The following is a 16,127-nucleotide window of genomic DNA, read 5'->3' as shown; positions in this document are numbered from 1 at the left end:
ATCTTCCAACTAACTATATCTCCCTTTGTTCAGTTCTCCATCCTACGCCAGTTCTGGTATTTAAATCTCCAGCTTTGGTACACAGGCCCGGGTCAGGCCTTCTCTCGGCTGGTTCATATATTACGCATCAAACTTTCAACTTTGATGCACTTCATTCCACAATAAAATAAGAAAAATAGTAATGATAAATAAAAAAATTTTATTTTTTATTAGTTTACACCCTGGATTAGTTTTGCTTCGTATAGAACCCGGAAAAGTTTGTCTGGAGACCTGAACGCCTGGTGTGTGTATGGGGGGGAGATATCCTGGGACGGATCAGCCTGCAGTATCCTGACAGATACCAAACCACCTGTATCCGCATACCGACCTTCCAGTGAAACTAAACCATGCTGGGACTAGATTTCTCCAGAGGACCAGGACGATATCTATCTCCGGTATAAGAGTAGGATGAGGAGGGTTGAATGAAAACACAAGTAAGTGAGTGTACAGCAGTGTAATGCAATGAAAGTGTTAGATCAAGATTGTACAGGTTTCCTTCTGTCACGGTCACATTCCCGCAGCTAAAGACGTAGATTTTATATATATATATATATATATATATAGATATATATCATACATGTTATATATCTATATATATATAATATTTCAGTTTTTAAACTTTACATTTTATTCAATAAACTATAAATATAAAATTATATTTAGGATTATTTTTAGACATATAAAAATAAAAACACAGACAGATTTTATACAGAATACGTAAATACAATTTACATGAAATCAGTCCCAACAGTCCCTAAGCAGTTAAATTGCTAGAAATATCAAAAATAATAATTAATAATCGAAAAAAATAGTAATAGGTACATTATTGAATATGAAAAGTTGTTCTTTTTGGTGCTTAAATTTTAAAGTTTAGGAAACATTTTATTTTAATAAAAAGTTTTAAAATTTCTGAAATCAGATCACATAAAATCTGCTGCAAGGAAAATTGAGTGAAAATGTTGAAAGTTTGTGAATAACTGATAAATACTAAATTCTTTTGAACTTTTTATATATATAAAAAATACACAATGCAGAGAGCCAGAAAGCAATGGAAATCTTGAAGTCTAATTTTTTCTTTTAATTGAAATGTATTTTTGTAAGTGCCTTAAACCTTTTACTATCAGTTTCAACAATCCTTGGGGACAATCCCACAGTTTTCTGGTGCTCACTGTACAAATACAAAATACATATTTTACACGTATATGTAAAATTGAATGGATTTCTAATGGCGCGAATATATTTACCGTTTATATCCATGTATGAAGGTTTATAAGAAACCATCTGTCAAATATTTGAGGACACATGGATATTAAATAAACCTGTATATTGTGTTGATATAATAAATCTATCTATCTTCACAAATATCTATCTACCTATCAATACGGACAAATATCTATTCCTCAATACACAAAAATAAATGTCTATAAGAAAAAAGTTTTAAAATTATTTATATTAAAACAGTAAAATTAATTATTATTAACAAAATATTGCGGTTAGAATCATAAGCCAATTCTCTCACAAATTGTTGACAAAATTTTGCCGAAAAGTTTGATATTAGAACTTAACACTAAATTAACTATTCTCCCCTCTGAAACATCTTCCAGAAAATTCTTAATATTTATCTCTCTATCTATCTATGAAACTATTTTTAATAGGTTTCTTTTGATATTTGATGAATATAGTTCCATCATCTTCCTAATATTGATAAAGCATTAATACTAAAAACTCCAGATAAATTAAACATATTTAACAATATTAGACCTATACTGAAATAACGTGGAAGATTTGGATATTAAAAGTACCCCTGCCCCCCCCAAAAAAAAAAAAAAAAATTATTAAGTCTAAAAGATGATTTTTAGCACTTTCTGAAAGCTGAAGATTTTTTAAGTTAAAATTCGTAATTTTTCAGAAATGGAACTGAGCTCTTTCTGGCCATAAATTCAAATTTTCTAATATCTACATTTTTGCAACCTATATAATGGTGTAAAACCTTTGATATTTCAAACTAAGACTATATGATTTAACAGAATTCAATGTTTGAAATATCAAAGATCCACGACACCGAGCTGCAACGACATAAAAATCATTGTTTGTGAGTCCAGGGGCGTATTCAGGAATTTGTCCAGGGGGGGGCTTAAATTTTTTTTTCTTTCCAGGGGGGGCTCAGCACTCGTTGGGGCCTAAAAACCCCCTGAAATCAATAGATTTCACTAGTCCCCCCTGAATATGCCCCAGTTTGTGACAAGATCTCAGTTCCTTTTCTTAAAAAACAAGTTAAAACGAAACTTGATTTGGAAGGATTTCTTCGCCATACTCAAAGGAATTAAGTCACTAACTCTGATTTATAATCCTTATATCTTTCAACCCTATGTTGCTAGATCTTAGATATTTCAAATTATGAACTATGTTGGATCAAATAAACAGGTTTGAAATTTAAAATCTTTATGCAATCAGGTTGTAAAGATATATGGATTAAAAGAAATTGAGTCTTTGCAAAGACTCAATTTCTTTGGAAAGCCGTCCCTGATTTTTTTCCAAGACGGTATAAGGAAAACCTGGAAAATTGAGAATTTGGAAAATTTCTTATAAAAGTTTTGCTCTGAAAAACCTATCGATCCATCAAACCATCAATCATACATAAAATAAGAGAATATACAAAATCATGTATTCACCTTTCAAAATAAAAACAAAAATTGGCAGAGTTGAAAATAGAAATATATTTGTAATTGAATAAAATGAAATGAAAGATTTCTCTATAAACGGCTTGAGAACTGGCGGATTTGTAAAGGTTATGAAATCCCTGGGAAAATCAGCTGTCAACTCAACATTCCTGTGACGTCATTTTACTGATTGAAAATTTTAAAACTCGCCAATTCAGTTAACTTTTTAAAATTTCTTTATGTTTGTTCTGAGTTTCAAAAGAATTTATTCTTTCTCTTGTTGCACACATATAGTTTCTTGTTAAACATAAAGAGCAAGTGATGTACATTCTAATTAAAACTTTGTTTTTCTAACTTGGATTCATTTAATGAAATAACATTTGATATTATGGAATAATAACAAACCATTTCATTGAACAATGTTTCAATTCAGGAACATAGCTTTACTGTGGAATTCCATGTGTTCTTCTATAATACATGGTATTGCCTTTCATGCAACATGTTTTCCTACAATGGAACTCTGCTTCCTATTATTTAACATAATTACTAAATCAAAAGAATAAAATAGGATTGAAGAAGAAAGAAGAGCATAGGATAGAATTATTAGGATAGGATATGTGTATAAAGATACTAGATTAGAGCTGCATAGAATAGAATAGAATAGAATATAATAGAATAGAATAGAATAAAATTAAAAAGAATAAAAGAGACTAGAATATATATCAGATTAGCGCGAGCAAACGTGCTCCAGAACAGTGCAGTGCGCAAAACTATAGTATTCTTCTCTCCACTAGACTGTTGCACTTTTTTCAACTGCAACACCAGTCAAGTAATAATTTGATTCGTTCATTGTTAGGTTCACTAGTGGTTTTAATGAAATATATGTCCATAGACTAATTACAAACTAGATATCTCAATCTAAAAATCTGGGGTCTCTGCAACTCTAGCTTTTATCCATTTTTAAAAATTATTCTCAAAACCATGGCAATACTTTACCATAAATGATTTATTTTAGGAAAAAAATTATTTTTTGAGAATTTTAATTTTTTTTTCTAATGTATATTTTTCGTAGATACACTGTACACTTTTTTCAAGTAAAAAAAATCTACAAGAATTAAGTTTTTATTCAAAATAATTAAAATACATAAAAAAATATAAACAGTATAATATTTCTTCAAGATTTGTTCTTTTTTTTCAATGACAAATGTAGATACGAGGATATCGGATTTGGTTTGAGTTGAATGGTATGCTGCAATTTGCTTAATTTTCAACCACATGATCATAATTTAATCGTAACCCACATAAACTGAGATATGTTTTTGCAAAACTTTAAAAATTTGGTTCTTATGGCCATATTGGTCGTTTTCAAATCATTTGATATTTCTAAAAAATCCTCGAGCAAAATACGATCATATTTCCATTGATAAATAAGAATATTTTTGTCTTCTTATTCTTAAACTTTAATTTCACTTTTTTTAGAACAAAACCTGTGACATTTTAACACCTCTAAACTAATATTTACAAGTACTAATGGACGTTTATGTATGAATTACTTGCAAAATTTGGCTGTGTGTGTGTGTGCAATTTTATAATTTTGCAATGTCATACTATACATTTAACACATACCGGAACTATTAAAAACTATTCAATTATGAAACGTAACTTGTAATCATTTTTAGTAACAAAAGGTTTAAAGGAATTTAAAACAATTAAAGAGATTCTCAACGTTCTACAATACAACACAATACACATGTCATGGTAAGAACTCTTTGCAAAGTAAGGTTTATTTCTACTCCTTTTTCTTAGTTAGTTTTGTTTAATATTACTCCGGGTTAGTTTTGTTTCTTCTTACTCCGGGTTAGTTTTGTTTAATTTTACACCGGGTTAGTTTTGTTTAATTTTACTCCGGGTTAGTTTTGTTTAATTTTACTCCGGAATAGTTTTGTTTCTTCTTACTCCGGGTTAGTTTTGTTTAATTTTACACCGGGTTAGTTTTGTTTAATTTTACTCCGGGTTAGTTTTGTTTAATATTACTCCGGGTTAGTTTTGTTTCTTCTTACTCCGGGCTAGTTTTGTTTCTTCTTACTCCGGGTTAGTTTTGTTTCTTCTTACTCAGGGCTAGTTTTGTTTCATCTTACTCCGGGTTAGTTTTGTTTCTTCTTACTCCGGGCTAGTTTTGTTTCTTCTTACTCCGGGCTAGTTTTGTTTCTTCTTACTCCGGGCTAGTTTTGTTTCTTCTTACTCCGGGTTAGTTTTGTTTCTTCTTACTCCGGGCTAGTTTTGTTTCTTCTTACTCGGGGCTAGTTTTGTTTCTTTTTACTCCGGGCTAGTTTTGTTTCTTCTTGCTCTGGGTTAGTTTTGTTTCTTCTTATTCCGGGCTAGTTTTGTTTCTTCTTACTCTGGGTTAGTGAGGGTTAATTTTGTTTCTTCTTACTCCGGGCTAGATTTGTTTCACCTTGCTCTGGGTTAGTTTTGTTTCTTCTTACTCTGGGTTAGTTTTGTTTCTTCTTACTCTGGGTTAGTTTTGTTTCTTCTTGCTCTGGGTTAGTTTTGTTTCTTCTTACTCTGGGTTAGTTTTGTTTCTTCTTACTCTGGACTAATTTGTTTCATCTAGCTCTGGGTTAGTTTTGTTTCTTCTTACTCCGGGTTAGTTTTGTTCCTTCTTACTCCGGGTTAGATTTGTTTCATCTTGCTCTGGGTTAGTTTTGTTTCTTCTTACTCCGGGTTAGTTTTGTTTCTTTTTACTCCAGGTTAGTTTTGTTTCTTCTTACTCCGGGTTAGTTTTGTTTCTTCTTACTCTGGACTAATTTGTTTCATCTTGCTCTGGGTTAGTTTTGTTTCTCCTTACTCTCGGTTAGTTTTGTTTCTCCTTACTCTGGGTTAGTTTTGTTTCTTCTTACTCCAGGTTAGATTTGTTTCTTCTTACTCTGGGTTAGTTTTGTTTCTTCTTACTCTGGACTAGTTTTATTTCTTCTTACTCCGGGCTAGTTTTATTTCTTCTTACTCCGGGCTAGTTGGTTCCTTCTTATTCACAGGGTAAGTTTTATTCCTCCTTACTCATCTAGGTTTTGGTAAAAAGTTTGGTTTGATTCTGAACTAGAATGGATATTGTAGAGTGTGAAAAGTGTGAGTCGAGAACGTGTAAAAGAGCATTGATGAAGAATTTCCTTGATATTTAAACTGGTTTTACATCTAGCTCCTAATATAGGCATAGTGGTTCCGTGTGGTTTCTATATATGTATAGATTCATATACACAGCATCCTATCAGTGTAAAACTCGAGCTATATCACAGGCATCAAATACACCTAGTTTATATACAGTGAGAACCAGAAAACTCTGAAATAGGAAGACGACTGTTAGACTCAAATTATGACTCTGAATAGTCCAAGGAACAAGAGACATAGCAATTGTGCAGTGCACACAGCCCCAGTGTTCCTTAATGTTGTCTTACTATTTCGCAGTCTTCTGTTTCTCACTGTAGCAAATAGCCATAATCAAAATATTTAACGTGAGAAAAATAATATATTAACATTACAGCATTGAATTGCCATGGCACCTTTGGTTTCATATTTAAACTATGAGGAAATCATATTTATTATTAAATTTCAGACATCCTGCTTGAGCATGCATAGTCAAATACATCCTGCTTGTGCATGCCTAGTCAAATACATTATACTAGGGCATGCCTAGTCAAATACATTATACTAGGGCATGCCTAGTCAAATACATTATACTAGGGCATGCCTAGTCAAATACATTATACTAGGGCATGCATAGTTAAATATATATTTTCCTTCATTCCCCCCCTCCCCCAGGTGCAGACTATAGTCCTAGTATACCACTTTACATCTTGGCTTAAATGTATCTGGGTCAGAGGAATCATATTTATATTAGAACCATGATTCTCCTGTATATGCATAACCCCCCTCCTCCCCCGACATATATCACTATCACTATCACTAGATTCTCAAATTCATGTTTAGAGGAGAATAGGAAAATATCAGTCCCAATTCCTTTACCTAGATTAAGAAAAGGGAGGAGGATATGTTTACCGGTTAGGTTGGGAGGGGAAGGAAGAATAAGTTCTTATGTAAGTTATAGGAACAGGATAAGTTCCAAAGTTAGGATGGAGAGCAGGATAAGTTTTCAAGTTAGGATGGGTAGCAGAATAAGCGCCCAAGTTAGGATGGGGAGCAGGATAAGTGCCTAAGTTAGGAAGGGGAGCGTGATAAGTTCCTAAGTTTGGATGGGGAGCAGGATAAGTTCCTAAGTTAGAATGGGTGAGCAGGATAAGTTCCTAAGTTAGAATGGTGAGCAGGATAAGTGTCTTAGTTAGGATGGGAAGCAGGATAAGTGTCTTAGTTAGGATGGGGAGCAGGATAAGTACAAGGGCAATGGGGAGTAGAGCAAGTTATTAGATAAGGGGTAGATAATAAAGTCCTAGGTGACGATGAGAGAGTAATAAAGCCCTATGTCAGGATGGGGAGAAGGGGGAAGTAAAACAGGTCATAGGTTAGAACTTAGATCAGTAATCATCTCTTCTTCATGCTATTGTTTAAAATTTTCTATCAAAACCCAACAAAATCCCAATATTCTCTCTGTTCCTCCTGCTCCTGTTGACACTAGATCCCACCCCACTTTCCACTCCTGACTCTTCCTCCCTGCACCCCCCCCCCCTCCTCTCATCCTCTGTTTTGAAACAATGATTGTGAAACCACATATTGGCTTAACAATGGAAAAACCTCATGGAACTCAGGCTTTACGTTGAGATACAGGGATACTAGGATAACGGGATACAGAGATACAGGGATACAGGGATACATAAATACAGGGATATAGGAATACAGAGATATAGAGATAAAGGGATACAGAGATATAGAGATACAGGGATACAGGAATACAGGAATACAGGGATACAGGGATACAAGGATACAGGGATACAGAGATACAGGATACAGGATACAGGGATACAGGGATACAGGGATACAGGGATACGGGGATAAAGGGATACAGGTATACAGGAATACAGGAATACAGGGATACAGGGATACAGGGATCAAACTAAAAATCTTTTCAAAGTAGAATGTTTTTATGAGGCAAAGTTTTTTATTATGTCCGGCTATAAACTACTCTGTTTTCTTACAGGGATCGAAGAGATCTTACAGGGATCGAAGAGACTAAAAAGTCTGCCAGATCATTTCAGCTGTTTTGAGATAAACCAAATATAGATAGATAGATGTGCAAAAATATTAACTCTGAGATTTTTATGAACAAAATTCACAGTGGGTTTCTTTTTTTCTACAGCCCTACCTCCACAATACCTCCTCATCTCATCCCCAAACCCCCTTCCACCCATCCACGCCGCAATAAAGGTATAAGAGAAGTTACGCAATATCCTCTATCTCTCTCATTGTCTCTCTCTCTCTTGAACCTAACCCCGTGACCCACTCAAAATTACTTCCATCCAGATTTTCCCTTTCCTTCTTCCTCCAATTCTTCTCAGTTTACCATCTTCTATTTCCAAGCCTTCTAATCGTACCATCGTCTCTTCCAGTTCTTCTCATATTACCATCTTCTCTTCCAGTTCTTCTCATATTACCATCTCTGACTTTCAATTCTTCTCCTATTTCCATCTTATTCTTCTGGAATTGGACTTCTCATATTTCCATTTTCTCCTTCCAGTTGTTCTTACATTTTTTTTTCTTCTTCCAGTTCTTCTCATATTTCCATCTTCTCTTCCAGTTCTTCTCATCTTTCCATTTTCTCCTTCCAGTTGTTCTTATATTTTTTCTTCTTCTCCCAGTTCTTCTCATATTTCCACCTTCTTCTTCCAGTTCTTCTCATATTTTCACCCTCTTTTCCAGTTCTTCTCATATTTTCACCTTCTTCTTCCAGTTCTTCTCATATCTATCTTCTTCTTCCAGTTCTTCTCATATTTTTTTCTTCTTCTTCCAGTTCTTCTCATATTTTCACCTTCTTCTTCTAGTTCTTCTCATATTTCTATCTTCTCTTCCAGTTCTTCTCATATTTTCATCTTCTTCTTCCAGTTCTTCTTATATTTTTACCTTCTTCTTCCAGTTCTTCTCATATTTTCACCTTCTTTTCCAGTTCTTCTCATATTTTCACCTTCTTCTTCAAGTTCTTCTTATATTTCCATCTTCTCTTACAGTTCTTTTCATATTTCCATCTTCTCTTCCAGTTCTTCTCATCTTTCTATTTTCTCCTTCCAGTTGTTCTTATATTTTTTTTCTTCTTCTTCCAGTTCTTCTCATATCTATCTTCTTCTTCCAGTTCTTCTCATATTTCCATCTTCTTTTCCAGTTCTTCTCATATTTTCACCTTCTTCTTCCAGTTCTTCTCATATTTTCATATTCTCTTCTAGTTCTTCTCATATTTTCATCTTCTTCTTCCAGTTCTTCTCATATTTCCACCTTCTTCTTCCAGTTCTTCCCATATCTATCTTCTTCTTTCAGTTCTTCTCATATTTCCTCTTTATCTTCTTCTTCCATTTCTTCTAATCTTGTTTGCTTATCTTTTTATTTCAGTTCTTCTTCTCTCTTCTGCATTTTTAATATACCCCCGTGTCTCTAGTTCATAATTACCCCATATTTGCAAAACAGCTCTAATGTTTATCTTATAGATTTTGATTTGGTAATTCTTCACTTTCTTTCTCTTCTTTTGGTCCTACACTTTTAGTTTTTATTTGTATTATTTGTTGACCTAAAGAAGAAGAAAAAGAGATCTGCAAATAATATGTTTTCAAGAGCAGACCTCCAGCTTTATCTGTTACATTAGTGTTGTCAACATTAGCCAAGGACTGGGCAAGGACAAAATATATATAAAATGTTATCATCAAAGGATGAGACTTTAATAACGATCTGAAATGTTTAAATACAATTTAGTAAGCTAAATTTGTAAAGGAATTGCGTCTTTGCCACAAACTCTGAATGTATAATCCAGCTATATCTTTAGAACCCAATGTCGTAAATCTTTGATATGTCAAACTTATATTATTTGATCAGATTTGAACAGAATTCAAAGTTTGAAATATCTAAGGTCTACGACATTGGAATCCAAAGATATAGGGTTTAGAAAAGTAGAGTTTGTGGCAAAGACTCAATTCCTTTTGCCATAAATGGTCTTTTAATCGTTTGTTAAAAACTAAAAACATATAGTTCAGTCTCCTCTGAAGTCTCATCCTTTGTGGGTAACCCTGTATATCTTTCCTGCCCGTTCTCTGTGCACAAATATTTCTCTAACCTTTTCTTTAATGCAAAAAATGTGTTAATGTCTCCACAATAAATATTTAAGACTTTTAAATGGAAAAGGTTATTTTTCCGTCTATCAAACTTGATTTTCATACTGAATCGAATGTGAACAGTGCAACGTACTTGATAAAATATGGATTGTTTTTAATCTTTGTGACAGAAACAATCTCAAGAACTGACGAGGGTCAACCCAGACCGAAATATATTTTCAATAATTGTGGAACTAACACTTCTTTTTTTACTCTACAGAGGTTTGGTCCATCACCATTACCGAATTTTAAATGATTAAATATAATTCGTACATTTCAGAAGTTTTACGCGTCATGAGCATGGTAAATTTTGGAAACGTGTCCTACATTAAAGAATGGATCTAACTTGAAGCTGTAAAGCGCCTCCCCCCCCTCCTAGTGCTCCAGCAGGGGGTAGAAAAGATATAAAATCATCATTGTAAAACTGGTTATAACTTACAACTAGACGAGCGACCTCTTGACTTAATAAATCGTTTTTAACACGAGGATTAGGAAACTCTTTAAGAAAAAAAACTCTTGAATTTAAAAATTTAACTCTTGGCAATAAAAAGACTCTAGATCCTGTACAAAATTCTTGAATCTCATAGGAAACTCTTGGTCCTTAAAAGCTCTGATTTTCTCATCCCTATTTTTTGCAACTTTTTATAGTAAAACCTTGATTTTGCAATCTATAAATTCTGTCAGATCAAATAGTCTAAGTTTGAAATATCAATGGTTTAAACCATCAGTTTACAAAGATATATGGGATTAAAAAATTTCAGTTTGTGTCAAAATCTAAATACCTATCTTTGGGATTCATTTGATATGAAGAACGATTGAAAGGATTCAAAGATATTTACAAATTGAAACTAAATACATTTAAACACACATAGATCGAGCAAAGAATTATATTCTACAATAGCATTCTTTAATTTATTGTTAAAACTAGTGTTTTCCTTGTTTAGTTCAACTTATCAGATGTTCGTGTTAAATCGGAGATTTTATTTGTTTACTCTTTCTGTAGCTTAAAGCAGGCTTCCAATTCAATTAGGGAGTAAGAAGGAGGGGGAATTAGTAATNAACTTTTAATGGTCAAGACCTGAGAAAAGTTGAGGAAAGTTTTACCATAAAACATTTGGTTTTCATGAATAGGAACACTATTGCATACACAGGGTGTCAGGAAAAAAACACCAACAAAATCGTAATATTTTTTATTAAAAAAACAACAATCATGTTTTATAAATTATATTTTCGTCAGAAATATATGGCATAACTATTACTTAATGATCATATTGAAATAATTCTTGATAAACAATAAACATTATTTACAGAAAAATGATTAACATACATGTCGAAATGTAACACTTAAGTCGCCATTTTTAATACGGGGGGGGGGGGTAATCCCCCTCACTTCAGTCTTTTAAAACTGAGAATTCCTAGATACAGTGTGTCTCACGAAACATGAGAGTTCGTGTAAAATTTGAATATGTTCTTCCATAGATATTAAAGATTTTTACAGTTTATTTCATTAACAAATCTTTCACTCAAAATACTACTTTGAAATCAATTTATCACCATAATATTACTACCAATTAATATTTGTTATCATTCTCTTTGGTATTAAACAACTTAACAAGTTATGAAAGAAGACTATTCAACAACTTTCATGTTTCGAGGGACACCCTGTAATTTTTTCTTCCTGTGTCCAAGTATTTCTGTGGAACCCTTATCCTTAACCATACTTCCGTCATCATTTTATGATAGTTTCAGCACTCTCTCTATTCTTTATCTTGGGCGTGCTGTAATTCTTATAATATCTACGCGGAGATATTATGCGTCATCTTTATATATTCACGAACAGACCGTATTATACGCACATTTTTTGCAACTTTTTAGCCGGGTCTTCATAGAGACACCGCCCTAGCGCCGCGTAACCTTGGTTATATCTTGCAATATGCACTCAATGCTGTAGAAACAAGAAACCAAGTATTATAGAGGTGTACAGTGTAGGAACCAGGAACCAAGTAGAGGTGTACAGTGTAGGAACCAGGAACCAAGTAGAGGTGTACAGTGTAGGAACCAGGAACCAAGTAGAGGTGTACAGTGTAAGAACCAGGAACCAAGTAGAGGTGTACAGTTAGGAACCAGGAACCAAGTAGAGTTGTACAGTGTAGGAACAGGTGTACAGTGTAGGAACCAGGAACCAAGTAGAGGTGTACAGTGTAAGAACCAGGAACCAAGTAGAGGTGTACAGTTAGGAACCAGGAACCAAGTAGAGTTGTACAGTGTAGGAACCAGAAACCAAGTATAGGTGTACAGTGTAGGAACCAGGAACCAAGTAGAGGTGTACAGTGTAGGAACCAGGAACCAAGTATAGTTGTACAATGAAGGAACCAGTCTAGGAACAATTGGAACCAAGTAGGTTTGTATAGTGTAGGAATTAGGAGCCAATTAGGTTTGTGCACTCTGTGTAGAAAGCAGAAACCGAGTATATACGTACAGTGTAGGAACCAATTAGGTTTGCACATTGTAGGGACCAGGAACCAAGTAGAGGTGTAAATTGACGGAACCAGGAACCAAGTAGAGATGTGTTCAGTGTATGAACCAGGAACGAAGTAGGTTTTCAAAGTGTTGGAACCAGGAACTAAGTAGGTTTGTACAGTGTAAGAACCAGCAACCAAGTATAGAGGTATACAGTGTAGGAATCAGGAACCATGCAGATCGTAACGAAGGAACCTGTAACCTTGTTTTTTGTAATTCTTCGAAGAAACTAATGATAACATTTAGCATAAAGAACCCAAAACGCACGTGTTACAATGCACTGTAATTATACAATTAATGTAGTACATAATTATGGAACAACTAAAAATTCTGGCTTGAAATATGCATATACCAGCTCCATAAAATTTGTACAACTATTTCTTGATCAGTAATAATAAGGAAATAAAGTTTTTAATAAGATTAAATAAATGTTTACAGGATCAAATCAAACCTTGATCAAACAAATTAGTTTAACCAAACAAACCATGAAACAGGAAACAATCACAAATAAGATATAATTAGGAAATTATTAAATGTAACTTTTTTTGTTAGATTTATTTGTTAATATTTATATTTTCAGGAAATGGATTGGTAGAGAGAGAGAGAGAGAGAGAGAGAGAGAGAGAGAGAGAGAGAGAGTCAACAGGAGGTGGAGTTGACTGAACCTGCTCAAGATGTTCGCCATGCACGATATTCTTGACCTTGCTGACCTTCAGTTCGAGGACATAGCAGAGGCTGATCTCTGTGACCTTCTGCGCTGCGGTGTGAGCGTGGACGAGGTGAAGAAGGAGGTGAAGAGGTCCAACTCACCTTTCCTCATGGAGGAGGAGGAGTCCTACACTCATATAACCCTGATCAACGGTGAAAGAATCTGCTTGAAGGAGGACGGACGGATGGAGGAGGACGAGGATTCCAGGTTCTCCCCTGAGACGAACCAGGATATGGATTTAAACTACGTGCTCCAGGCTGGTGTGGTTGAGAGGGTTGATCCTGCTGAATCCTCTGTATCCTCCTCTGATGGTCTAGATACTACCCTAGACTGGAACGTTGAGTTAAGTACTCGACTAGAACCAATAAAACCAGTGAAATCTTATATTAAACCTCTTGCTACTATCCTAGCTAGCCAGCTACCCCAGCCCGTCCTAGCATCCTCTAGGATAAGTGAGAAGGCGTTGAGTTTAATAAATCGACAAACTAACATTATTATAACCTCAAGTCAATTAAATATGAAATCTAAAAATGACAACAATAATAACACCAATAACAACAACAACTCGTTGTTGAGGTCGGCCCTGACCGGAAAGTCCACCGTCGTGGTTACAGAATCTAAACCTCAGGAGGTCAGAAAGGCCTTGTTAACTACTGTTAAAAGCGGAGGAGAGAAGCAGGTTGAGGACATTTTTCTTCTTTCCCTTGAGGGCAAAGAAGCCATCGCCAGTCTAAAGGATGGAGCTAGTCAGTTGTTTCCCAACACCAGAGTAACCTCAGAACCAAGCACGGAAACCTCGAACCTCATCTCTATAGAGGTGGATGTCTCGGGGAACCTAGTGCTTCATAAATCCAGCCTAGTCAGCAACCAGACCCAGGAGTCCATTAGTCCCACCTACACCTCCTCTTCCATCTCCAGCCATATGGCCAAGGTGAGAAAGTATCAGCGAAGGGTGCGGGAGGAACCTAAGAAGGAATGCAGACTGCTTCACTACTGTCATATCTGTAACAAGGGGTTTAAGGACAAGTACAGTGTTAATGTACATGTGAGAACTCATACAGGAGAGAAACCGTTCACGTGTCAGGTTTGCGGGAAGAGCTTTAGACAGAAAGCTCATCTAGCGAAACATCATCAAACCCACACTGTTAAATCTAGTTTAGAAACCAGATCTCCGGGTCAAACCTTGATACAGCTCGGGGTTCAAGACGAGAGTAATCATTTATAAAGGATTAGTTTTTCTTCTTACCCAGACTAAGAACAGACATGATATTTTTCCTCCGCAGACAAAGTTTATTGGGTTGATTGGTATAGCAGGAGAAGGATATGTGCGGTGAGACGCTACTTACTCCAGATATATGTTGAGACCGGTTTCTCCTAAACCTAACCATCCTGAACCACACTCTCACATATATACATATACATCTACCCTTGACATTTAGCTTCCGTACCAGTATTTTGCAGTTACCTTCCCTATACATACACTGAGCAACTGTTACCAGATTTATTTTTTTATATGCATGGGACATGGAACTTAAGCTTAACTCATTTTGAATCTGACATAAAAAGATTGAAGTGAAATTTTACACTTCTGATATTTTACTTTTGGTACTTTCTGTAAAAATGTTTTTCTTGATCGTTTCCCGTCATGTTTGATAAACGTCATCGTATTTGTAAACAAAGAAATTTATCAAGAATGCTTTATCAATTCTCTAAATCTTGAAAACAAAGTGAATTTTAAAATACTCTGTAAAACTAAACTTACCATTAAAGTTTCGTAGATTTTATCTATTTATTTTGTGAATTTATTATTGTTTGGATTAGATATTATCTGAACCTATAACGGTGGTGTATTTTTCGACCTACACATATCCGCCATACTCCACTTCTGACCTACGCCAAATCCGCTATACTACACATCCGACCTACTAGCACGTGGTATTACAGCTGCTATATGGACTTGTGGCCGCAGCGCCCGGCCCCCTAGCCTGTCCTAGCCGCGGCGCTCGGCCCCCTAGCCTGTCCTAGCCGCAGCGCTCGGCCCAGAAATTGTTTTAACCTAACCTAACCCTCATATTAATACTAAAATAAACAGCTGGCGTAGGTCCGATACTGTAGTAGGTCGGAAAGTTAGTAGGTCAGAAGTTCAGTAGGGGGGATGTTGCGTATAGACGATGTAACATTACCCCTATAACAAATGAAAAATTGTACATTTTTTTCTTGACGTATCCTAGAATGAAATTGTTTCTTGCCAACCTTATTATCCAAATTTATTTATTGCCCTTATTCCACACAAGAATCATTTAGATTCGTTAATGGTTTTATTTCAAAGCAGTATTTTAGCATGAACATATTTTTTATTGGAAAATGTTAAAGTAAAAAAGAAGGAAGCTAATTTAACTTCCATAAAGTGTAAATTTTCAGAAATATTTGCAATTAATTGATAACTTGGTTATTTGCTCAATGCTGTGATGTTTTTACAATCTAGATTTTTTTGTAATTTCAAATTTATAATTTAATAATTAAGAAACAAAAATCCGGTTTCTGTAGAAAGATATTTATATTTATATATATTTTAGACTGATTGCAACTCTAGTTTAAATAATTGAATAAATTAACATCATATTTTGTTTCAAATAAATTATTGAGAAAAAAAAACAATATGGTATTTAGTCTAAAGAGATGTGTTTTATAAACCTAGTCTATTCTCGATCAAATGCTTCATTATTTTTGCTGTGAAATCATTGTTTTCTCTGATCAAAATATAATTTTAATAAGATTAAGTTTAGAAGAAAGATTTCTTGTTCAAACCTTTTCAATTGATTTCAAACAAACATTCCTAACTTTTTTAGATTATTTTGATTACAAACATATATTTCACACCGAATATAGCGGGTATAGGTG

General features: G+C 34.5%; 1 protein-coding gene across 1 annotated transcript; it reads left to right on the top strand.

Annotated features, from left to right (window-relative positions):
• The first annotated feature begins 318 nt into the window (after positions 1 to 318).
• LOC111696915 (histone-lysine N-methyltransferase PRDM9) lies at positions 319 to 15,144 on the top strand. The gene is made up of 2 exons (XM_023466703.1): positions 319 to 473; positions 13,098 to 15,144. Exon 2 carries the CDS (start codon positions 13,192 to 13,194, stop codon positions 14,449 to 14,451), a length of 1,260 nt encoding a protein of 419 aa, XP_023322471.1. The 5' UTR covers positions 319 to 473; positions 13,098 to 13,191; the 3' UTR covers positions 14,452 to 15,144.
• The last annotated feature ends 983 nt before the right edge of the window (positions 15,145 to 16,127 follow it).

This window comes from Eurytemora carolleeae, unplaced genomic scaffold (assembly GCF_000591075.1).
Source record: "Eurytemora carolleeae unplaced genomic scaffold, Eaff_2.0 scaffold271, whole genome shotgun sequence".
Taxonomy (NCBI): Eukaryota; Metazoa; Arthropoda; class Copepoda; order Calanoida; family Temoridae; genus Eurytemora; species Eurytemora carolleeae.
The sequence above is the reverse complement of the archived record's forward strand: the minus strand, read 5'-3'. Positions and strand labels throughout refer to the sequence as shown.